A 26,201-nucleotide genomic window follows, 5' to 3' on the forward strand; every position below is an offset into this window, starting at 1 on the left:
CTTATGGTCTGTGAATTTAACTGCTAACTGTGTATTTTGCATAAGACGTGTGGTGTAAGTTCTCATAATAATCATCAGGATATCAGTATTGTAATTGGTTGTGTAATCACTCATTTAGTTAGTCCGTTAGGATAATCATATTTCATTATCTATATTTTGGTGATAATCTATTTTTATAGCAAGTTATTTTGTATTTTGCTTGGCATTTTGCTTCAGAACTATTTATATATATATATATTTCTTTACCTAATAAATAATATATATTCCATCTGTGGCATTGTTCCTTTTTCCAGCACAGCTAGCTAGCCATTGGGCCAAAGAGGTACGCTTCCCCTAGACATGAGTCCACAATAATTGCTATTTAGTAGTGTTCTGTCAGCTAACTACCTCAGGATATATATATTAGGAGTTGTCCTCCTGGATATATGTTCCCTACAGAACTCCCCACATAGAAAAAAAGCCTGGAAAAAAATATAAAACCAGTCTTTAAGCATGGGATATCCACCAGCCATATCAGTGTGAACTCTAACTTACTAAGATTCTATAGATACACACTTCGACAGACACACAGAAGTGTATAGTTTTAAAGAAAACGCCAGAAGGGCAGTATCAGGGAGGAGTGAAAGAGCACTTACCTGATCAAGTAGCAACAGAAGAGCAAACTGAGGATAAAAACGAATATGGCAGTGCCGAAGACCACAATGTATATGTTCAGGGGCAAGTTCTGGAATCCAATGTTTGGCATCCTGAAACTGTACTTCTGCAAATCTGTGCACATGGATGGGCTGTGGGAAAACAAAGAGAAAAGAGGCAATTGCTACAAAGCACAAAACAGACTTCTTCCCATGGGGTCCGATATTCAGCAGGACTTATCCAAGTTAAGTTATGCTCACCAGGGCCAGCTGCTGATTTTCAGCAACATTACGGGGCCCTTTTACTAAAGGGTTGTCGCACGGCAACCAGGAACTACCGTTTTCCCAATGCGGGCTCTGGCGGTAGTTTCACCTTGAGCGCACGCCATTTCAAGCACAATGAAAAATATTCTTCTAACATTTACAGTGGCGCTAACCCAGCGGTAATCAGGCAGCGCCATGCGCTGTCTGGTTACTGCCGGGTTACCGTGGGAGTCCTTACCATCACCTCAATGAGTAGCGGTAAGTGCTCCCCACTGAATGGCCATGCGGTAAAAGTAATCTTATCGCATGGCCATTTTTACTGTAGCTTGGGAAAAGGATCCCTATGTGAATAATACTGTGGAAAATCTTTACTGACTGCACTGGCACTGTTTAGGGCTCTCTATGCATGTAAAATGGAGACACACAGAAAAGATGCCCCAATTCAGCACAATAGGAGCTCATTCTGTAACAACATCCGGGTGCCTAGGTATTATTATAGAATACTAACGTAACCTGGTATCAGTGCGCGCAACATTTACATGCTCACGGTTGCACTAGCCAGAAATTTGGTGTTATTTGGAGAGTCTAAATGCAATATTCAGTAAGTTTGGAAGGTCAAGAATGATTTACCAAGAGATTTGAGCGTTATTATTCATTACTATACTTTTCATAAATACTTGAAAACTTTTCTGTTTTGTAAATTTCTCTTAGCAATAACTTCTTGATTTACTGAGTTATTAGGTGGTAATACTGTATGAAATATTAATTGGAAGATCTGACGAGTTTTTATTTGAATATGTAATTCACTAGCATTGAACTAGTTTTTATTCTTATTGTAATCCGATTAGAACTTTTTTGGTTTTAGCAGGATATAAATTATTATGTTATGTTATGTGTGCAAGTGGGAGCCCTGCCCATGTGGACACCCCCCAATTTAGCTGCATGCTATAGCACAAATCAAGGACGTGCTATGGACGTCATCTACTTAGATTTCAGCAAGGCTTTTGACACGGTTCCCCACAGGAGGCTCTTGAATAAACTAGAAGGGCTGAAGATAGGACCCGAAGTGGTGAACTGGATTAGGAACTGGTTGACGGGCAGACACCAGAGGGTGGTAGTGAATGGAGTTCGCTCGGAAGAGGGAAAGGTGAGTAGTGGAGTGCCTCAGGGATCGGTGCTGGGGCCCATTCTGTTCAATATATTTGTGAGTGACATTGCCGAAGGGTTACAAGGTAAAGTTTGCCTTTTTGCGGATGACACCAAGATTTGCAACAGAGTGGACACCCCGGAGGGAGTGGAAAACATGAAAAAAGATCTGAAGAAGCTGGAAAAATGGTCTAACATTCAATGCAAAGAAATGCAAAGTGATGCACTTAGGGAGTAGAAATCCAAGGGAGGCGTATGTGTTAGGTGGGGAGAGCCTGATAGACACGGACGGTGAGAGGGATCTTGGGGTGATAGTATCTGAGGACCTAAAGGCGATGAAACAGTGCGACAAGGCAGTGGCCGTAGCGAGAAGGTTGCTAGGCTGTATAGAGAGAGGTGTGACCAGCAGAAAAAAGGAGGTTTTAATGCCCCTGTATAAGACGTTGGTGAGGCCCCACCTGGAGTATTGTGTTCAGTTTTGGAGGCCGTACCTTGCGAAGGATGTTAAAAAAATGGAAGCGGTACAAAGAAAAGCTACGAGGATGGTATGGGAGTTGCGTTCCAAGACGTATGAAGAGAGACTTGCTGACCTGAACATGTATACTCTGGAGGAAAGGAGGAACGGGGTGATATGATACAGACGTTCAAATATTTGAAAGGTATTAATCCGCAAACGAATCTTTTCCGGAGAGGGGAAGGCGGTAGAACGAGAGGACATGAAATGAGATTGAAGGGGGGCAGACTCAGGAAAGATGTCAGGAAGTATTTCTTCACGGAGAGGGTGGTGAACGCTTGGAATGCCCTCCCGCGGGAGGTGGTGGAGATGAAAACGGTAATGGAATTCAAGCATGCGTGGGACAGGCATAAAGGAATCCTGTGCAGAAGGAATGGATCCACAGAAGCTTAGCTGAAATTGGGTGGCGGGGGGAAGAGGGGTTGGTGGTTGAGAGGCTAGGATGGGGGAGGGCAGACTTATACGGGGTCTGTGCCGGAGCCGGTGATGGGAGGCGGGACTGGTGGTTGGGAGGCGGGAAATACTGCTGCACAGACTTATACGGTCTGTGCCCTGAAAAAGACAGGTACAAATCAAGGTAAGGTATACACATGAGTTTATCGTGGGCAGACTAGATGGACCGTGCAGGTCTTTTTCTGCCGTCATCTACTATGTTACTATGTACACAGCTATAGCACAGTGCTTCTTCTGCCCCCCCCCCCCCCCGGCAGGCTTCTTGCTGGCCTCCCACTTAGTCACCTCTCCCCCCTCCAGTCGGTTCAAAACTCTGCTGCCTGTCTCGTCTTCCGCCAGGGTCGCTTTACTCATACTACCCCTCTCCTCAAGACCCTTCACTGGCTCCCTATCCATTTTCGCATCCTGTTCAAACTTCTTCTACTAACCTATAAATGTACTCACTCTGCTGCTCCCCCGTATCTCTCCACACTCGTCCTTCCCTACACCCCTTCCCGTGCACTCCGCTCCATGGATAAATCCTTCTTATCTGTTCCCTTCTCCACTACTGCCAACTCCAGACTTCGCGCCTTCTGTCTCGCTGCACCCTACGCCTGGAATAAACTTCCTGAGCCCCTACGTCTTGCCCCATCCTTGGCCACCTTTACATCTAGACTGAAAGCCCACCTCTTTAACATTGCTTTTGACTCGTAACCACTCGCCTCCACCTACCCTCCTCTCTTCCTTCCCGTTCACATTAATTGATTTGCTTTGCTTACTTCCTTTAGATTGTAAGCTCTCTTGAGCAGGGACTGTCCTTCCCCATGTTTAAACTTGTACAGCGCTGCGTAACCCTGGCAGCGCTATAGAAATGCTAAGTAGTAGTAGTATTTATTTTTTGTCTATTAGATTGTAAGCTCTTTGAGCAGGGACTGTCTTTCTTCTATGTTTGTGCAGCGCTGCGTACGCCTTGTAGCGCTATAGAAATGCTAAATAGTAGTAGTAGTAGTAGCCTTATGCTATTTTTTATAGTGTAGCCCTAAAATGCGTTTACTGTCTTTACTGTTTTATTCTTACTTCTAGAATTTTTACTGCTGCAGTCACTCACTGCAAAGATATATGAGCAATGCATTATGCGTAATGTAGTCTCACATGTACTGCAGCCACCCCTGCAAAGGCTTCCTCCTTTTCTCAGCCAAGCTTGGCTCTTTTGTTTACCTACAGTCATTTCCTGATTATTCCTACTATCTTTGACCTGATGGGTCAAGCTAGGGTTTGACCCCTCTCTCCAATCAAAAGCCCCTCTATGACCACCTCTGCTACCCGATCTCAGGTTCTATCCTTATTGATCCCTTTACCGCCCCCTCCCTGGGCTTGTGTGTGCCTTTTCTTGACTTCTGTCTCCACGAGGCAGACACTCTCTATCTTGCTTCAGATAGAACATGTCCTTTTGCTCCCCTGTAGAGAGCTTGTCTTTTAACCTCTACTCATTCATCCTCACATGATATTGCACAAATCAGCATCATATCTCTGAATCATCTTCATCTACCTAACAACTCTCACCTCTGCCATAAAGCTTCCTTCTCTTCAATTTTCATCTCCACCCACTGATACAGCTCTCAGAACTTCGAAGTTTCTTGCCTTGGCGATGTAACTTCTGAGAATCTACTAACTGTCAGTAAATTAGCTACATTTATTCAATAAAAGTAAATTTCAGAAAAAAAATAAGAGACTTCTAGTGTTTGCTGCCATGCCAAGGTCTGGTTATTTTAGTACACATCTGCTTTAGGAAGATATTACACTTTAAGAGACCAGAAACAGTGCTTAGCATGCTTACATCCTAATTTTTGCACACAAGTGGTATGTAACCATGGATGCCTAGTAATAGAATTGCCCTTATATGAGGTAATGCTACAACTTGGTGGCCTTGAATTAGCAGCCACCATGGGATGTAATGAGTGCCAATTCTGTAATGGAATTTAAGCGTATCTAAGTTGCTATAGAATGCTGGTGTAAACCCACTACGGTGCACCAAAAGTTAGGCATGATCACTTACACCAGGTCAATGGCTGGATATCCTATAACTTGCACATATTGCTTGGCACCATGCCCAAGGCATGCCCATGTGTACACCCTCTTTGCCGTTATGCACCAAAGCACTAATGTGATTTTACATGTAACCGCATGAGCTCACTTATAGAATTGCTTCCACGGTATCTTCTTTCATGTGATATATGCATAGGTATTCCTGAGGGCGAAGAATAGAGAAGGAGCGGGACTGGCCCTTAAGTGTCTACTTTTACTGAAACAATGTACATGCACACGATTACTCCTACCTCAGAGGTGGTTAAATGTGCAGTCCTACCCAGTTAATTTTAATCAGCTACAGTCAGTGGTGTTGACTAAGGGCCATAGTTATTAAACTATGCTATAGGTTGTGCATGCATAAATATGGGTAATGCACATTACTAATGTTGATACATCCTGGACTGGTTGGATGGATAAAGCTTTTGGTAAATGGAAGACATTTATCATTTCTGCAGCCACCACCATTATCATAGTGGTTGCCATTTTTGTATTGGTAGGATGCTGCATAATCCCATGTGCTAGAGGCTTAGTAGAACGCTTAATTGAAACTGCCATAACCAAGAAAGCAGCAACAGGACAACATGTCCTGTACGAAAATCTCCTTCCCAACACCACAGGAGACAATACACTGGACTATCTCCCTATGAGATGGACCAATCGCTATGCAAATGCTAGAGAAACTACAGAGGTACCTGCAACTATATAGTAGATTAAGAGCACACAGGAACGCAAAATAATGAATAATGCTTTATACAATGATGTGATCAATAATCGATATAACTATGTAATCAATGCAAACGTATAATCAGCATATAACTGAGGAATTAATTAGTTTGATGATTGTTAACAATATATATATACATATGTAAGAGTATGATTAAACCTGCATATTAATAGGTTAAAAGATATTGCCTTTGTAAATGTAGTTTGTTGCTCAATCGCAGATATGGGTTAGCCCCAAGATGGGTTAGAATAAGACAGAGATGGTATCTATGTTGTGATCAGGATTCCAAAATCTTTGCCATACCAGCTTCCAATCAGACTCTCTAAACAGATAGCTTTACAAGATACCTTCTGGAATGGATGGTACCATGCTAGACAACCCTAGTGTCACCCTATGAGATAGGGTGAAGAGGGGAATGTTAATATGTGTCACAACTTGAGACCCATCCACTGGAATAGTGGTGGGCCGAGTTCTATAGCCTAAGCTGCTGAAAAGCACTGACTAGGCCTGAAAATCTGATGATGGCCTTGTAGCTGAGTGCCTGCGGAAGCAGGACCGCTTGGCAAGCCTTATTAGGATCTAGTGTGACATTCAAATACAGTGTAAGAGCCAAGATGGAGGAATTAATGGCTAAAATAGTAAGAAGTTTGGTTCATAAGATGGAGTCTGCTTTTGTAAAGATGGCATCCTGGTTCATGAGATATGAATACTAATCTCTGTATATTAGGAAAGATGTTTACAACTCAGGAAATGACAGTTATGAAGAAATAGGTGAAAGGAGGGGGAAGGTGGGCACCTGATCTGCAGTTAAGCAAACTGTCAGAAAGTATGATTCACATATGAAAAAAAATGTGCGCCCATTGAATTGAATGGACAGCAGATGGTTTGTAAGTCCTGCAAATCTAGGCAGAGTTTGGATTTTTCCCCAACTCTACCCAGAGGGCAGAACTACGGTCGGTCCACCTGAGAATCTGACTGATGAGTGTGCCAGATTGAAGTTCCAATTGGTGAGAATAAAGATTATTTCTAACACTACTCTCCTAATCTGTGTCTATATTTCTTGAATGCCTATCTGTTTCTCTGAATACCCCTACACAAATAGTGTTCACTTAAGTAAGGAAGCTCTTACTCCTTAGTGCATTATGTGGGAGAATAGATGCCCTAAGATACATTTAGACACCAGGAGTCAGAAAGCCGAGGTCCTGGGTCACAGACTTAGAATGAGCCTTCTGAAACCCACTCTTCCTCTCCGTGGGCATGGGTCCCCCGGAGGTCTAGAGAGGGGTAATTAAAGCAGTCCACTGGGACTTGCTGTAAAAAAAAAAGTGCATTAACTTTGTTAACGTATGTTGATCTGCAATGTAAGCTAATAACTATCTTTTTAAGTATCCAGTTAACTTTCACCAGGTGATATCTATTGTTGGACTCTGATTACATTTGGGGTAGTTGAAGACTAATCCTAGCAGAAAGAGTATCTAAATGGTACTGGGCACAGATTTGTCTGCCCCCAATTGAGATGTATTCTTGATCAATAAATTATCCACACAGGAAAACAGATGAAATCTCAGTCTGTGTAGAAATGCTGTGATGACAACTGTACATTTCATAAAAACTTGGAGCCAGATGCACTAAACCTAACGAGCCAGCAATGTGTTTTTTAAACCAGTTCTAGCCGGTCTAGCGAGCAAGTAGTAACATGCACAAAAGGCTTCCCTAAGCCATTCTCCTTTCATGGTAGCAGCTAACGAAAACAGAATGCAAATGATCTAAAAGCTATTATAATGAGCTAATTAGTATTATAATGTGCAAGCAAGGTGATGCATAGCCGTTTTCTGACCCCAAACACAAAAGCAGCCCCTACCTTTACCGTGGAAACCCTTAACGGGAGGTCTGCACCTCTTGTTAATTCCTGGCTGGGGCTGCTGTGAGCTGTTGCAAGAAGTGTAATAGGTACTTCTGTGGCAATTTATTGGAGGCTGTAGACGGCTATTATACACGCAGCATTGTCTGCGTGTATGAAGCCGTCTTTGGCATTGCGCAGCACAGGGAGAAACAGCGGGATCCTGGAAAGAGAGAGAACTTTCTCCCTTACGCACATGTAGAGAGCAAAGATCCGAGGGAGACCCAGGTCTCTCTCAGCCAATCACAGCGCATTTAGCTGACACCAGTGACAGTTAGACACGCTGTGTTTGGCAGGCACTTCTGCTTTTTTTTTTTAAATACAAGAAGCATAACATTTCTGTGGCAATTTATTGGCGGCTGTAGATGGCTATTATACACGTAGCTTGTCTGTGTGTATGAAACCGTCTTTGGCATGCGCAGAGAAACCATGCTTAATGCTTGGCTGCGCTGCGCATGCTCAGCTGACTGGCTTCCCCCCCAGGAAGGAAATTGCATGAAAATGAGCTAACAGCGGGCAGCTCATTTGCATGCGATTTCCTTCATGCATGTCTATTGTTTTCTGAATCGCCAAACAGCAACCGGGGATCGGTAAAGGAAGGGCTTTTTCCGTGGAGTTAGTACATCTGGGCCTTGCAGTTGAGTATGCTAAAAAGTAGCATGTGGTGCTAGGGGTGGTGTTTCTCTACAACAAGAGATATTTACTGTTACTAGGATGTATTTGTATGTATAGGCTTCCTTCAAATTCAGACGACATAATCATTAGACCACAGATTCTATATATGGCGCTTCGAGTTGCATGCACAAATTTGGGTGTGCACCCAATTTGCATGCAGAACTTAAATAAATAACAAGCAAATTAGCGCTAATTGGCATCCTAATTATTAGTGCTAATTGGATTTCATTAACTGTTAAATACACACATTTAAGTGCCAGATCCATGTCTAAAATTTTACAAGCAAGTCCGAAAAGGAGGCACAGAAAAGGGAGGGTCATGGGCAGACTGGGAACATTCCTAGGATTTACACATGTAGTTACAGAATAAGGGGGATCTGTGCCTAATTTCTGAGGATTTATACCACATTGGTGCGGATGGACACGCCGATTCCCGGGCATAAGTGCTGTTCTATACATGGCGCCTAACTTTAAGCACAGTTTATAAAATAGCACTGAGCATTATTTTTTCCGGTGCTTGTAGAAAATCTAGCTCTAGGTGTCTAAAGAAACCATTTTACATTTTTCTCTCATGAGGTGTTTGTTCAGATACAGGATAGGATGAATTCTTCAATTTTCATTAGGAAGTAATGGGAGTATAATCCACATGCTCTCTACTGCAGTAGTGTCTATATTTCTTGATCTTCAAATGTGGTAAAGAATCTTTAAAAGAAGCAATTCTGAATTAACCCATTACGTTGTTTCTCATATTCATCAAGAGGTTCACTGTCCTTTAATTGAATTTCTAAATGATTAGTGCTGACCTTTAGTTCTTCTACTTTAGTGGTAATCTCAATAATAATCAACATCATTAAATTATGGCTGCACTTACTTAGAATAGAATTCCATTTTTCTAGAAAAATCTTATCAAAAATACTTTAGGTTCTTTAGTCATTCTCAAGCCTCTAGGAATCATATGAATTTTTACATATTGAACTAGAAGCATTTCCATGTAGCTCTGTGCTTGTCAAACACTTAAAACTGCAGAAGGGCAAACTGACCACTTTGGCCAAGGTTTGATGTGTGGTGAGCTGCTCCTGCATACTTCCAAAACCACCTGAATTTCTTTAATTTGAGAACTCCAAGATGGGGGAAGAGAAGGGGGAAGTGGAAGAACCCTAAAATCGGCCAAAATGGTGAAGACTCAATTTGCGATTGTTCAGCAACAGGGAAGTATAGCTAGAGGCTTTCTTATTGAGCAGAGTGGAGGAAGACATTCTTATTGATGAAGCAGTTTATCTCAGCCCACCTGGAAGTATTCCACCTCAACTGAAGGTGACTAGCTCACTAATGGGTGGTGTGTACGTCCAAGGTCTAGAGAAGAGCTAATCCCACTGAAGATATATTTAAAGCAGTGGTGGACAGACGCTATGTAGCCCACTGGAGTTGGGAGGAGGAACAGCTAAGGTGACGGCCCCAACCAACACAGTGGATAAGGCGTGGGATGGTTTTCTCAGAGCAGCTAGAATACAAGATTCTTTGACACCCATGGTGACACTGGACACATTCTGACAGGACATTTTAAGACTGGATGCAAATATGAGTAAGAACTTAAGACAAATAGAGTCTGACCTTGTAATGCTATCTAATAAGGTGACAATGAGGAGACTTCAGTAGAAAGGATGCAAAAATGGAGTCAGTGCAAAAGAAAGTTCAGGAAAACACAGATTATTCAAGGTACTATTTTTCGAGACTGAGGCTTCATCGGAAAGTGGAACAGGTGAAGAATGAGGTGAGGAAACATAACTTGAGGTTCCTGAACTTCCCAAAGATTCTTGTAATGCCACTTTCAGAAATATCTAGAGATCCTTAACATTCCATCTGAGGCAATGTTACCAATTGAGTCGAATATATTATTTGCCATCTAAAAAACAGACTGCCACTGAACAAGCTCCTTGTGAGGAACAACCATTAGTATCACCAGATAGCTTAAATGTATCAAAATTTGTAGCAACATCCTTGGCGTATGTGAAACAGCAGGCAACATTGCTTGTAACTTTTGCCTTTGAATTGGATAGAAACCATAATTTTAACTATCTTTTCATCACAGAACTGAATTGTTTTTGGGCAAGCTATGGTGTTTTCCTGATGTTAAGATCCAAAAAAACAAGACAGGAAGATCCTCTATGACAGGAAAGCACAGCAGGCAAAAGTAGAGGCTGTCAAAGGACGAAGCACCACTAATCAACAGTCTTTATTGAAATATTCAAAAAAAAGGACCCCTTTATTGAAATATAAAAAAAAGGATATTTCAATAAAGACTGTTGATTCATATCACCGGTGGTGCTTCGTCCTTTGACAGCCTCTACTTTTGCCTGCTGTGTTTTCCTGATGTTTGAAGAAAAAACCAGGTGCACAGGAAGCAGTTCCTGGTCCCGTGGAATAGGGTTATACAAAATGGGGGCTACTTTTTTTTTCTTTGTTTTCCCAATAAATGCTCAGTAAGATTTAATAATGTGTGATATGTTTTCTTTGATCCCAAACAGATACAGTCATTTCTTGATGTTAAATTTCCAATCCAGTCTCTGACAATGGGAGTCATTTTGTTTAAGTGCACCGATTTAGTGCAGATTGTATAGTTTTCATGCCTGTCACCATTTGCTCTATTACTTTTCCTTTCTCTTTTTTGGAATGTATTCCTCCTGATTTTCTAGCTCTTCCCTCTTTTCATGAAGAATAAGGGAATACTGCTTCTTTTGCAATTTATAGATACGTAAATTGTGATATTTTCTTTAATACCTTTATTTTATTCTGTTTCTTTATTCAAGTGAAATTACTTGAATTGTATTTTGAAATGTTAATATAAACAAAAAATCCCTTTGTTCTCTTTCAAGAAGGCAGCTCAGTGACTTTACTTATCATTTCCAAAAAGGTATGCAAATAGTGGACCATGTATATCTTGCACAGGCCTGAAGCTTGGCATTCTAAAAATATGTCTACCAAATGGTCCAAGATCCCAAGACTCATATTCTGGAGGGACTGACTTGCATCTCAAGCACCTTGGCCCTTGTCAGGGTGAATTCAACCAAAGACTGATGTAGCATCTGGAACTAATCAAAACCATCAGCTGCTTGGACATAATATGCAGTGTCTGCCTTCTTCCAAACTAAGAGTAATATATGGGAGTTTCACACGTCTTTCTGTGAACATCCTTGTATAATGGGTACACAGATACTGCTACCAACTCTTTAAAGGCATCTTAGTACTTAAGAAGATAAAAAGTGATACTCGGAGATCTTATTCGACCTACAACTCAATGGGGTAAGCCTTAGCCATTACTCACACAAAATAAGAAAAGGAAAAGTTCTTATGTGGGCACCTATTCCTTAGCTATAAAGGTAAAGGTTCAAAATAAAGGTTTAAATGAGCATTCCTCTTCAGAGCCTAATGCCTATGACCGATATAGGAAACCTAATGACTCTTCAGCCTTACTTAAATAAAAAACTTGAGGTGAAGTCTAAGCAGGCACAAACTCCTGATTGTCTCAACATGGAATGTTGAATCAAGACCCACTGGTGCTTAAGAGCTAGTGAAATATCCCTCTCTGAGCCTCTCCCGGATGTGGTCTAGGTGCTCAGTGATGATGCAGAGTCCTGGCAATGAAAGCCCAGTGCTGATGCCAAAAAGGAGGAAGCTCCAGGTGAGTTATGCAATGCTCCAAGCAAAGTGAAACTGGTTGATGTATGCAGTTCTGTACTTTCCTCATTCTATGCTACCACCTCCGCGATTCTTTAGCATTCTACCTCAAAAGGGAAAGATGTGGAGTCATTCAGGAGGCATACAGACTTTCTAAGAGGGCATTTGAGTGGTCTTGAAAGCTCGAAGCTAAACCTAAGACTGTTCTGGCATATTTCCTGAACAGAATGCAAAATTAATCTCCAAATACAACAGCTTTGAGGAGTGAAGGGATTTTCATGCTTGAGAACTCATGTGGTAATTCTATAATTGTTCACCTAAAAACATCACGCAGAAGGCAACTGGTAACAGACTATTTTACAAAGGAACATAGGTGACTACTTTTCTTTATAGAATAAATAGTGTAACAGGAAAATATGCACCTTTAAATTTAGTTGTGAGCACTTATGCCAACCATTCTGCTAGAGTACACACTTCTGCCTAAAAGCCAGAGATACACACATAACGAAAAGGAGAAAGTGACGTACAATCAAAATGAAGAATCCAAGATGTAAAAGCAGAACAGTTTATTAAGATGACTCAACATGGCTGTGTTTTGGTGATGAAGTCTGAATCAGGAGTCTATCAGCCTCTTAATGTAAAGCGCTTTGAGCTATATCCAATCTATTTTGGTCAGGAAAATATTGTAACTTGCCTTGAGCTTAGACTTGTAATTAAATCTATGTACCGGCAGCCTCTCTCTCTCCCCGCTGGCATGTAAATGTTAGCACGTAACTTTTTTATAAATTACCCCTTCAGAGCCCAATGCTTAACGTGAACTAAGACAGCAATACTGCTCTTTAGCTATATATACAATAGCTGATTATTATCCTGCTGATATGGTGTGACATTCTTTTCCTCACATATCAATACAAGATCTGGATAAACTAACCAATTTTTTTCAAAATCACACTGCACACTTGACAATTGTCCTATACCAGTGATGGCAAACCTTTCAGAAACCGAGTGCCCAAACAGCAACCCAAAATCGAATTATTTATCGCAAAGTGCCAACAGGGTAATTTAACCTGAATACCAGAACTTTAAAAGCATTTGGCATGCTTTTGAATAATTAATGCGATTTTTGCTGTTGCATGCATGCTGAAAACTCTCTTCCCCTCCATCCATGTGCATCTCCTTCCTGTCTTCCCTTCCCTCCATCCGTCCAACAATTGCCCTCCCCTCCATCCATCCATGTCCAGCAACCCTCCTCTCTCCTGCCCTCCCCTCCATCCATGTCCAGCAACCCTCCTCTCCCCTCCAGCCACCTATGTCCAGCAACTCTCCTCTCCCCTGCCCTCCCCTCCATCCACCCATGTCCAGCAACCCTCCTGTCTCCCCTGCCCTCCCCTCCATCCACCCATGTCCAGCAACCCTCCTGTCTCCCCTGCCCTCCTCTCCTCTGCCCTTCATCCATCCATCCATGCCCAGCAATTCTCTTCTCTCCCTTGTCCTGCCCCCCTGCATCCATCCATACCCAGCAATTCTCTTCTCGCCCTTGTCCTGCCCCCCCTGCATCCATCCATACTCAGCAATTCTCTTCTCTCCCCTGCCCCCTCCATCCATCTATAACCAGTGATTCTCTTCTCTCCCCTGCCCTCCCCTCCCGCTCCCATCCATGCCCTGCATGTAAATCTTTTTTATTACCTCCATCGAAGCGGCCGTGTTTTTGAAAGCCCTGCCCATCTCTAGCCTTCCCTTCGTGAGTTTGTTCCCTCAGAGTCAGTCCTGCCCTCGCGGAAATGATGTCAGAAGGTGGGACTGACTCTGAGGGAACAAACTCACGAAGGGAAGGCTAGAGATGGGCAGGGCTTTCAAAGACACGGCCGCTTCGACGGAGATAATCAGCGCCGGCAGGGAGGACATGAGGGGATGTTGGGTGGGTGGGCCTGGAGGGAAAGTGGCTGGGCCTGGGCTCGTCCAGGCCCGCCCATGACTACGCCCCTGGTGATGGCGTGCGTGCCCTCTCTGGCACGCGTGCCATAGGTTCGCCATCACTGTCCTATACATTGAATGAAATTCAAACAAGTTTTAGGCATATACTTCTATTATGGCTTGAATTCCATTTTACATCTGGTGAATTTCTGAAAGATTTGGGTAAAATTATTCTTGCTCTTACTCCAATTAGGAAAAATCTATACTATATTTTATTAAAATTATGGAGGGTTTGGTAACTAAATATTTGGGATGCTACCTAGATCAATTTCATCTTTTGTACTTCTCTCAGTTGGGTTTTTTTGAGTACTACATAGTACAGAAACACTACCTATGTACACTGATTGCTCAAGTTAAACAGATTACGAGTAATAGTAATAAAAATATTGATATACAACTAGACCTTTCAAGTGCCTTTGATGTAGTCCATCATAGTATACTTTTGATGAAACTGGATACTATTGGAAAATCCACACAGTGATGAAATGGTTTAGGGGTTTTCTTTCAGAAAGGTCTTATATGGTTAAGATGAAGGGGGTGCTCTCGAGCTGTTGGGTCACTCAGATGCGGGCTCCCTCTTGGGTTCCCGCTATTGCCAATTCTGGTTAACGTACTCTTATCTTTAGGCAACCTATTTTAAAGAACCGTACATAAATGTGGATGACATCTCTGTTACGTTTACAATTGATTCTGATGTAGAAAATGCACTCACTTGAGTAGCTCAATGTATCTCTCATCAGTAATTGGATAAGCAATAACTGCTTAAAACTTAATAAGGAGAACATTTTTGATGATTGGTAATAACATTGCATTTTTTTTCTAATTGCATTTCAAGATTTTACGTAGTAATACAAGCAAAAATGCTTGATAAAGAAAAGCACATCACAGAAATACAACATAATAAAGTAATCAAAACACAAAGAAAAATTAGTGCTCAACAGTCCACCAAAAAGAGAAGATCCAAGAGAAAGAAAAATCCCTGAAGCTAGGGTAATTAAGGCAAATACAATAATAAAATACTTAAAAGATACCAAACATAATAATTAAAGAAGAAACTAAATGACACAACCAACTATCGCCCAGTAGCATCCATCCTCCTGATAATAAAACTAATGGAAAGTATGGTAACCAAACAACTCACCGACTACCTAAACAAATTCACAATACTACATGAATCACAGTCAGGATTTCGATCCAACCATAGCACTGAAACAGTGCTAACTACTCTCATAACCAAATTTAAGCAATTAATTGCAACTGGGAACAATGTGCTACTCCTACAATTCAATATGTCCAGCGCGTTTGACATGGTCAGCCACCAAATACTCTCGAACATCCTAGACTACTTCGGGATTGGAGAAAACAAACTAAGATGGTTTAGGCTTCTTAACAACAAGGACTTATCAAGAGACTTCCAAATCAAAAACATCAACACCATGGAAACCTGAATGCGGAGTACCACAAAGATCACCGCTCTCACCAACCCTTTTTAACTTAATGATGACACCATTAGCCAAATCGCTATCCGACCAAGGACTCAACCCATACATATATGCAGACGATGTCACGATATATATATATATATATATATTTTTTGTTACATTTGTACCCCGCGCTTTCCCACTCATGGCAGGCTCAATGCGGCTTACATGGGGCAATGGAGGGTTAAGTGACTTGCCCAGAGTCACAAGGAGCTGCCTGTGCCTGAAGTGGGAATTGAACTCAGTTCCTCAGTTCCCCAGGACCAAAGTCCACCACCCTAACCACTAGGCCACTCCTCCACTATTCCATATATGTTATGGTCCATGTGTGTTACCATGTATGTATGCACCTTAACGCAATACCATTTGTAATTCTGTTACCCAGAAATGGCAACCGCCATTACGGCAAATGTAAGCCACATTGAGCCTGCAAAGTGGTGGGAAAATGTGGGATACAAATGCTACAAACAAACAAATAATATACAAGCAAGAAAACTACACTTTTCCACTACTAGGCAAAGGAGATTCCATCTTCTTTGCATCCAAGAACAACTTCAACTAACCTGGGTCAAAAAAAAGTATATTTATATGTGGGATAGGTCATACAACATTTACAAGGAAATTTTTAACATAAATTTAGCTCCAAGTGAAACCACTTGTTGCCTCATTTGAAGGAACTTCTTTCTAAGTTCTTGTGTACACTTAGCTAAATCAGGAAATATCCATATTTTTTTACCCTTGAAAAGTTTTTATGATGAAAGTAAAGTTTCAAAATATGATCTCTATCTTCCGAAAATACAAAAGTAACCAAAAGAGTTTCATGAGTCACAGTTTCTGTATCTGATTTTTTTTCAAATGCAGTCAAATCTAAACTGTCTTGAGGTATCTCCTCTAGGTCATAAGTACATAAGTATTGCCATACTGGTAAAGACCAAAGGTCCATCAAGCATCCTGTTTCCAACAGTGGCCAATCCAGGTCACAAATATCTGGCAAGATCCCCGAAAAGTGCAAAACATTTTATAATGCTTTTCCCAGAAACAGTGGATTTTCCCCAAGTCCAATTTAATAATGGTCTATGGACTTTTCCTTTAGGAAGTTGTCCAAACCTTTTTTAAACTCTGCTAAAGTATCCACCTTTACCACATTCTCTGGCAACAAATTCCAAAGGTTAATTACACGTTGAGTGAAGAAATATTTTCTCCAATTTGTTTTAAATTTACTACTTTGTAGCTTCATCGCATACCCCCTAGTCCTAGTATTTTTGGAAAGCGTAAACAGACGCTTCACGTCTACCCGTTCAACTCCACTAATTATTTTATAGACCTCTATCATATCTCCTCTCAGCCGCCTTTTCTCCAAGCTAAACAGCCCTAGCCGCTTTAGCTTTTCCTCATAGGGAAGTTATCCCATCCCCTTTATAATTTTTGTCACCCTTCTCTGTACCTTTTTTAATTCCACTATATTTTTTTGAGATGCAGTGGCGTACCAAGGGGGGGGGGAGGCGGTAGGCGCGGTCCACCCCGGGTGCACGCCGCTGGGGGGTGCCGCGGCGCGTGCCTGCCGGCTCCGAGTTTGCTAACTTCGTTTGTTTGCTGCAGCTCCCTCTGCCCCTGAACAGTTCCTGTTCCGGGGCAGAGGGAGCTGCAGCGAACGAGTGAAGTTAGCGAACTCGGAGCCGACAGGCGAGCGCCGCGGCACCCCCCCCAGCGGCGTGCACCCGGGGGGGGGGTGTCATTTCGGCGGGGGGGGGAGGTGTCACTTCGCAGGGGGGGTGGGTGCTGCACCCCGGGGGGGGGGGGGGCGCATCGGCGTTCCGCCCCGGGTGTCATCCAGGCTAGGAATGCCACTGTTGAGATGCGGCGACCAGAATTGAACACAACATTCGAGGTGCGGTCGCACCATGGAGCGATATAAAGGCATTATAACATCCTCATTTTTGTATTCCATTCCTTTCCTAATAATACCTAACATTCTATTTGCTTTCTTAGATGCAGCATTACACTGAGAAGAAGGTTTCAATGTATCATCAACGACACTAGGTCCAGAATTTGAGCAGCTCCAAGAGGTTTTCCAGGGTAGATGAAGCTTTAGATCTAATGGAAATATAATATGCCTTAGTAATTGGTGGACAAGATTCTTTAGGCAGTAGAAAAGTTCTCTCAGAGTAGCTCTTCAAGAGCTGACCAGGGGCAAAACATTGGATGTTTAGGAATTTTTTTTTTTAAACTGTAGGTTTAAAAACCCCATGGCATTCTCCAAATTCTCTATATTCTCTTGGTAACCATCTTATCCTTCACCAAGGCAGTTTGCACTTTCTGTAATTCACAAAACTCAGAGTAACCTTTTTGGAAAATAATTTTGCAGTTGTTAAAGTATTATTAGTTTTCACCACCACTGAACTAAAATTTACCACTACCTTAGTCAAGGCCGGTCTTAGCAAATGCAGGGCCCTATGCAGACCAATTTGATGGGGCCCCACCCTAGTTCTGCCCCACCCTAACTCCGCCCCCACCCTAGCTCCACCCCCATCCTAGCTCCAGGGCCGGCCATCCCTACCTCCGAGCTCCAAGGCCCCCAGCTCCATGGCTTGTCGATCCTGCACAGTCAATGCCAACTGAAAGCCATGTCTTTTTCACAAACACAGATACACCCTAATCCACTATAGAATAAGTAGAAATATTTAAACTTTCTATTTAGACAAAAATTAAACTGAACCCCCAAGATGCCAGACTCTGCATACAATGCAACACCACAGAAACAGAAAATGTCCCCTGGTACTGAAGCAAAATATGAAGACAGCAGATGTAAATTTGAAAAAAAACTATCAAATACCAATCACCACTTTACAAATTTTCAACAATTATTCAAGCACAAGCAAGACCACAATATATCCTGTACTCCTGCTACTCTGAGTAAGATGCATAATAACATATTAATTTGTATTTGTTCTATAAGCAAGCATAAACAGGGAAATTTTAAGCTATCTTTTAAAAGAGGTGGTGTTATCCCATGCTCTTATGTAGGAAGATAGTCTGCTTCACTCCCTTGGCCCTGCTATAGAAATGTACTTCTTCTTGTTTATTCAAAATGAAGGGATTACATTTCAAAGGAAGGGACTGAAAGAAGAAATGCACCATTTGAGTGCAGTGATCTAGTGAGTTTGTAAATCTGTAATGCATTGTAAACAAGTAAAACTATCTTAAATCCACAATTTGACAGGAAACTGGTATAACTTTATAAGGCATGGGGGTAATGTGTTGATACTGGGAAACACTCATAAGCAACTGTGCAGCAGAGTTCTGAAAACTGCAAAATAGTAGAAACTATTAAAAAGAATAAGCCTACTGAACACAGAGACGAGCATGGTTAAGTGAGATAGTCAGTATGGATTCGGGAAGTCTTGAAGGCATGAATAAACGTGGAGCCAGTTGATGTAGTTTATTTAGATTTTCAGATAGTAGGAATCCCCCCCCCCCGACCCACCTACCTACCAGCTCCATTCTCCTGCTACCACCCTCACTGCCTTTAAAAAAAATTTTGCGAAGCGCTGGAGTGGCAAGCAGCGCCTCTGCCCTGCAGTGCTAGTAAAAATCTCCTCGACGTCATCGGGCCTTCCCATGCGGTAATAGGAAGTTACCTCAGAGGACGGCGGGACTCAATGTGGGAAGGCCCGACAACGTCGAGGAGATTTTTACTAGCACTACAAGGCAGACATGAGGCGCTGCCTGCCACTCCGGCGCTTGACAACATTGCGCCGGAGCACCCCCCCCCCCAGGAGCACCCCCCCAACCACTGACAGACACCCCGGGCGGACCGCCCCGGCCTTCTTGCTACGCCGTCGCCACTGTTCACTTCAGAGGGAGCGGGGACTGGAGCTCGGGCGGTCGGGGCGGGGCCCCCTTGAGCGCGGGGCCCTATGCGGTCGCCTCGCCCTAAGACCGGCCCTGACCTTAGTTAATGAGGAAACTGCAGCATGCAGGGAGGACAAACCTTCCCATACCAAATCTAGTGTAACATCTGGTCTTACCAAAGGCAACGGGGTATTCAGAGATTCAAGTAATGATTCATAAAGCAAAGTTTGAGGCAAGCCGCCAGAGCATGGCAAAATATCTACAGAGACCTGTGGCCATTAGTCCGGAGTTACTCCCCCCCTGCAAAGTTGTTCCGGGTGCTCCTGATTGCCAAAGGCTCTCTTCACCAGCAGGGATGCCATCTTGTGATGTTAACTGCTGCAGCCCTGGTCTGGCAGAAGGCTTCAATGCTGGAAGAAGAGGTGCTGGTCACTGATCGAGAGCTGGCTTTGGCGTCTCTCATAGTCGCTGTTTCATGCGGCTGTGCAGGAGAGATCAGAATTTTAGCTCTGAGAAGGCTTCAGTAATGGAAACCTGCTGGTAAGGAGTAGCTAGCTGGGACCCAGGGGGAAAGTCTCTGCTTCCCCTTATGCTTCTTCCCCATTCCCCTAAATGGGAGAGCGCAGAGCATGACCTTTGCATGGCTTCTCTCAAGTGGCCATCTTGGATTTCAATAACCTTGAATTTGATAAGAATTTTACTTTTGTAGTGGAAAACAGAAAAACTGATAAAAGTAATAGGCATAATCATCAATTTCAAATTAACTATGGAAGATCAAATTATTTGACTAAAAGTTGATTTTGGAATGAAAATATCTTTATTGGGATCAATTTAGGTACAACTGCTCAATCAACGTAAATTAGATAATTGCAACACAGTTTACCTTGGGCATATCAAAACATTTCCCACCGCCCCCCCCCCCCCTAAAAAAAAGGATGAAGACACATGGCTGTTCACTTAATTATTGCTTTAAAAACTCCTGACCATATTACCCCCTTTTGTGTGTCTTTACATTGGTTCTCGATGGAGGCTTGAATTATGTTCAAACTTGGCTGCTTGATATTTAAGATCTTACATGGTCTCTTTTCATCATACATGATATCCCTTATATGCAGGTCTATATCTAATACAGTGTTTTCCAAGTCCAGCCCCGGAGCACCCCTTGCCAGTCAGGCTTTCAGGATATCCACAAATATGCATGAATTTGATTTGCATATACTGCCTCCATTATATGGAAATTTCTTTCATGCATATTCATTGTGGATATCCTGAAAACCTGACTGACAAGGGGTACTCCAGGACAGGACTTGGGAACCACTGATCTAATAGATATCACATCTTACATCATTCTATGTTTTTTATCATTTCTAAGCCCTAAAGGCATAAGCTATCAGAAACTATTTCAAACTCGGTTTTCCCACCAAGCAGTTATACAAAAAGGTACTAGATCTTTATTTAGTTTTGACTTTTATTTTAAGAAGCCATCAAAACCCAATTGTTTCAGAAATATGTTTTGTAGAAACGTCAACGTTATTTTTTATTCTTTGATTGTTGGCATGTAATTCCTAGATAGCTGATCTAGTTCTGTTTTATTGTTATCCACTTAATAATCTCAGGTATAAGTGGAATATAAATACCACAACTGTAACTGCTCTTGATTCTTGAGCCTCTAAGGCTTTAGAGTCAAAGAAATGGATGCTCCTTTTGGCACTTACATGCCATCAGTGGTCAGTGTAGCAAATTGGTTGCTTGCCATTAGTACTTGTTTGGTGAATCTGATAGTCTTCAGTCAGTAAGACAGGCCTTCAGCCTAACCTTATGTTGCTTAATTGCTTTTGGTCACACCTTGGAGTAGATGTTACCAAGTATGAAGTCATGCTTCATTCCCAAGTATTTGAAGCACATGTGATGATGGACATCTGTTTTCTTTTGGGACAAAGCTATGGCCAATAACTGACAAAAATAGATGCAAAATTAAGAGAAGACATTTTCACTCAGAAAATGTGACCCAAGGAAGGAAAAAAAAAAAAAAAAAAAAAGCAATTAACTGGCCTTTCTCTTCCTAAAAAATGGTCTTACTAACATGATTATCATAAACATGAGAAAACTTTAAAAGCGCTGAAAAAACTGACTATAAGGAGAAAAATAATTCTCTACAGCATACTAATAAAAGAGCCTGAAAAACAAGAATAGCCAATTAAAAGCCCAAGATTAGATGGCAGCAGCTCTTGGAAAAAAGCACAATTCTGCTGTATGCAAAGTAAAATGATGTGAAGGATGCTGTGCAACTGCGGCAGCACAGAATCTATCATGTATACTCAGAAGTGTTTTCAAACATTTCCTAGAAAGCTCTGATCTACTTTCAGTAATGATATTTTCACTTATTTTTGTTGAACACAATTCATCTGGTCTTAGCATCTTTTACTGAAAAAAAAAAAATTCAGTTCCCCTTCACCAAATACACTGTTCAGTACTTTATGCATCAGTGTCATGACCGCTGAAGGTTATGATTATGGATATTACAGCATCGTTTCTGAAATTTAGGACTGTGGTAGTCACAAGGTGCAGCACAGTTCGCATTTCCTATTGAATGGGTCAGCCTGAAAACTCAATGGCATCACTCCCAGGGAGTTCACAGGCATCACAGAACAGCAAAAACCACATGGGTTGCAAAACGAACTGCAGTTTTTTTTCTCTCTCTTGAGGGCTAGCACTGATGCCTGGGGTATTTAAAGAACTGCAAGTGCAAAATAAAGGCAAGCCAGGTCAGAATGAAAACGTGATACAGTTAATATTGTGCAGCTGAAAGGAAGAATGGATTCAATTAATATCAATATACCCTAAGAAGCTGATACTCCACAGTCAGTGAAGAAACTGAAGTTAAAAGATTTTTTTTTTTTTTTGGATATTTCATCAAGACAGCAATCTGGACATACTTCAAAATTAACCATGAAGTACTGACGGATAAGAAAGATGAAGTTTCTGGAATGGTCTTCACAGTGCCCCGATTTTATTAGTTACTACTACTACTTATCATTTCTCTAGCGCTACTAGATGCACGCAGCGCTTGAACATGAATAAAAATTAGTTAAAATCTGTGGAAAGATCTCAAAACATGCACTACATGGAAACGTACTTCTGAGCTAGCAGTGCTCTAGAAGGAACAACGGGAAAAAATTTCACAAGCAAAAATAGAAAGACGCTTAAATGCTACAGAAAACATTTGGAAGCACTTATTTTGGCCAAAGGAGATGTCACCAAGAACCGACTGAAAGCGTTTCCAAATGTGTGCACCTGGCATATTCACTGTTTTCCTATAATGAATCTAAACAAAATTGCAAATAGATATCAATTATGAATTAAAAAGTACAAAAAAGTGTTGTGTCCCTTTGCACCATATAGAAGCTGTATCAGCTTGTGTTCACTTAGGGATTCATTGAACTATATATATGCACACATACACACTATTTGCTAACTTTTTACAAGAAAATTTAATGACAGAAAACCCCACACAAACATACTTGCACTTGCTGTATTCAGTGAGGTGCACTATCATGCATTAATGCACCTCATTCTCTGCAGGTCCCATTTGAAGTATGGTGAAGTATTTACTTGACGGTGTTAGCATGCATTAATGTGACAGCACACGTTAGTACATCTAGACTTATGTCGCCAGTATTTTTTATTTAACATTTTTATTTACATAATTCAAGGTGAATCTCTTGAAATAGAAAACAAGTTATCAACAAAAGAAATTAAACTACTAACAGGCTTATTTTTGAAAGAGAAAGACGCCCATATTTTGACCCAAATTGGGAGATGGGCGCCTTTCTCTCATGGGTGCCCAAATCGGTATAATCGAAAGCCGATTTTGGGCGCCTCCAACTGCAGTCTGTCGCGGGAACGGACAAAGCTGACAGGAGTGTGTCAGAGGCGTGGTGAAGGCGGGACTGGGGCGTGTTTATCGGCCGAGGACAGATGGGTGCGCTCGGCCGATAATGGAAAAAAGAAGGGCGCCAGAAGTGAGAATTTGGGTCACTTTTTTTGGACCCTTTTTTTCACAAACAAGTCCCCAAAAAGTGCCCCAACTGCCCAGATGAGCACCGGAGGGAATCAGGGATGACCTCCCCTGACTCCCCCAGTGGTCACTAACTCCCTCCCACCAAAAAAAAAGAACTTTAAAAACTTTTTTTGCCAGCCTGTATGCCAGCCTCAAATGTCATACCCAGCTCCATCACAGCAGTATGCAGGTCCCTGAAGCAGTTGTTAGTGGGTGCAGTGGACCTCAGGCAGGTGGACCCAGGCCCATCCCCCCCACCTGTTACACTTGTGGTGGTAAATGGGAGCCCTCCAAATCGCCCCCAAAACCCACTGTACCCACATCTAGGTGCCCCCCTTCACCCATAAGTGCTATGGTAATGGTGCAGAGTTGTGGGCAGTGGGTTTTTGGGGGGGTGGGATTTGGGAGGTATTTAAATTTTTTTTTTTTAATTGTTACAAGTGCCCCCTAGGGTGCCCGGTTGGTGTCCTGGCATGTGAGGGGGGACCAGTGCACTACGAATCCTGGCCCCTCTCACGACCAAATGCCTTGGATTTGTTCGTTTTTGAACTGGGCGTCTTCGGTTTCCATTATCGCTGAAAACCGATACCGCCCAGCTCAAATCCGCCCAAATCCGATGCATTTGCCCGGCACAAACCGTATTATCGAAACAAAAGATGGATGTCACATCAGAAGAACTTGCTTACATCTGCTATGAGTAGATTTTGCCACATCAAGAAAAACTCTCACATTGAGGGAAAGAAAAGAAGGACATTTATGTTTAACGTCTCAAAAGCCAGTCCCAGTCAGGATCCAATGCTAATATCACTAAAAAGTTAGAACAAACAGCTATTTCCAGATTATTCCAAAAGAGCAGTCAAATTCAAACTGTCTTCAGAAATAAGGGACAAAACATATATCCATCTTCTGCTTTTTTTCATTTTAAATGATGGTCCAAAAAAAACAACCCAAAAAACAATGCTCTCACCACCGGCAGAATAGATTGAGAAGGAACAGTCTCCAGTTTTATATTAGTCAAAAATAGAGATGATGATACATCCATGAAACTGGATCTTTGGTGAACTCTTGAAGACTAGACAAACGAATGGCTGCTCCCCTTAAGTGCTCTGTGGGTTCCTTCAAAATCAGTTTTTCATAAGCCGTGCTTCTGCATAAAAACCCTGCAGTTTAATATTATAACCAAAAAAAAAAAAAAAGTGATGCTGAGGGAGAAGAGGCACAGGAGAACAGTGAAAGACTGAATGGAAAGTTTTCAACTACATAAGCTCAACTATTTCATACTATCATTTCAGAATGAATATGCGCCCATTCCATTATCTAGTCTAAACATCTCCAGGTTATAACTAATCTTAATTTTCTAGTAAAAAAAATACATTTTTTTCCATTTACCATCACCAAGGCTTGATCCAAATTGCATAATCAAATATTTAAAAAAGTGGAACCTCAACTGCCCATGGGGGGGAGGGGGGGAACTACACTAATCCTGAACCCGGTAAACGGTTACTATCATGGGTTTCCTTACATATCAAAAAAAAAAAAGAGTGGTAAAAAAATTCTTTAAAGTGGAAAAAGTTATCATTCCAAAAAAAATCTAGTAATCAAGATCTATAATGCATCAAAATCAAGACTCACTGAACCAAAACTGAATTTTTCTAGCAAAAGGATTTCAAACAGTTAAAATAACAAAAAATATCTGAATATTTGAGTTCCAAACAAGCCGTGAAGAGCAATCAAAAAAATAACTTAGCTTTAGCTTGACTTCACTAGCCTTCTGAGACATGATATTTTCTTCCGGTTCTGTACTCCAACCAAAGGATATGTATCAAGTTGAAACACAGCCAGAAAAATATTCCCCCCCCCCACCACACCGACAAGGAATTCCTCATTTCATGTTGCTGCATCAGGAGGCAAAACTCACATTGTAGAAATTCAAAAATGGCGTCCACAGATAGCCCAATGTCCTACTAAGCAACACCCCTCAAACAAACACTGATTGGATAAAAATTGTTTTTTTCAAAATAATCTGTCAAGAGATCCAAGAACAGAAAACCCCCCATGAAAAGAAAGCCTCCCACTTCATCGGACTATTAAGTCCCCCTGGGCTAATAGTATTTAACTTGTAAATCCAGCACTGATCACGCTAATGCAAAGCTTTAGAAATACCTAGTCTTCCATTATCATACAAAATGGTCAGTCACTAAACAACGCAAATCTTCAAATATATGATTCAATTGTTGGCAATGCAGCACCAAAGGTGCCTCAATTTGGTTGATTACAATACAACTTATTTGTCCTATGTATTTGAGTCCACACAGGCACATAATCATATGACTGCCTTAGATGTACGTGTTGTAGAATGACTTTTGTAAAAAAAATAGTTTGTTTAGAATTTTCATCCTGAATTTCACTTGTTTCAATTGTCACTGCACAAATACTGCAAAGGCTACACTTATGATGGTCTGGTGCCATCAAAGAATGTTGTGTCCAAAAGTAAGAACGAAACAAGTATCGGATAAACTGGTATTACAAGAGTAAGATCTCATGCATCGCGATTGAGCAAAAACCTCATGGACTGAAAGAATATTCCAATGATTTTTGTCAATTTATCAATCTTAGGCAAGAGATATAAGTATATTTCAAAATACATGAAACGGCAGGTTCTTCTGATATCTGCCGTTTCTCTGATAAGAGTAGATCCCTATCGTTATAAAGTGCTCTTTTATAAGATTGCCAAACAATTTTTATTTAGGGTAACCGTGATCAATCAATTTGGTTTGCAGAACTT

The 26,201-nt window shown here is 41.6% G+C and overlaps 1 protein-coding gene across 1 annotated transcript in view; it reads right to left on the bottom strand.

The window, feature by feature from the left end:
• The window catches only part of RNF24 (ring finger protein 24), a 147,856-nt gene that overhangs the window by 41,616 nt on the left and 80,039 nt on the right, over window positions 1-26,201 (bottom strand). The window contains exon 2 of the mRNA XM_030191018.1: window positions 636-785. Within this exon, the coding sequence (XP_030046878.1) occupies window positions 636-778 (143 nt within the window). The 5' untranslated portion in view covers window positions 779-785. The remainder of the gene's footprint in view (window positions 1-635; window positions 786-26,201) is intronic.

This window comes from Microcaecilia unicolor, chromosome 2, assembly GCF_901765095.1.
Source record: "Microcaecilia unicolor chromosome 2, aMicUni1.1, whole genome shotgun sequence".
In the NCBI taxonomy this organism is placed as follows: domain Eukaryota; kingdom Metazoa; phylum Chordata; class Amphibia; order Gymnophiona; family Siphonopidae; genus Microcaecilia; species Microcaecilia unicolor.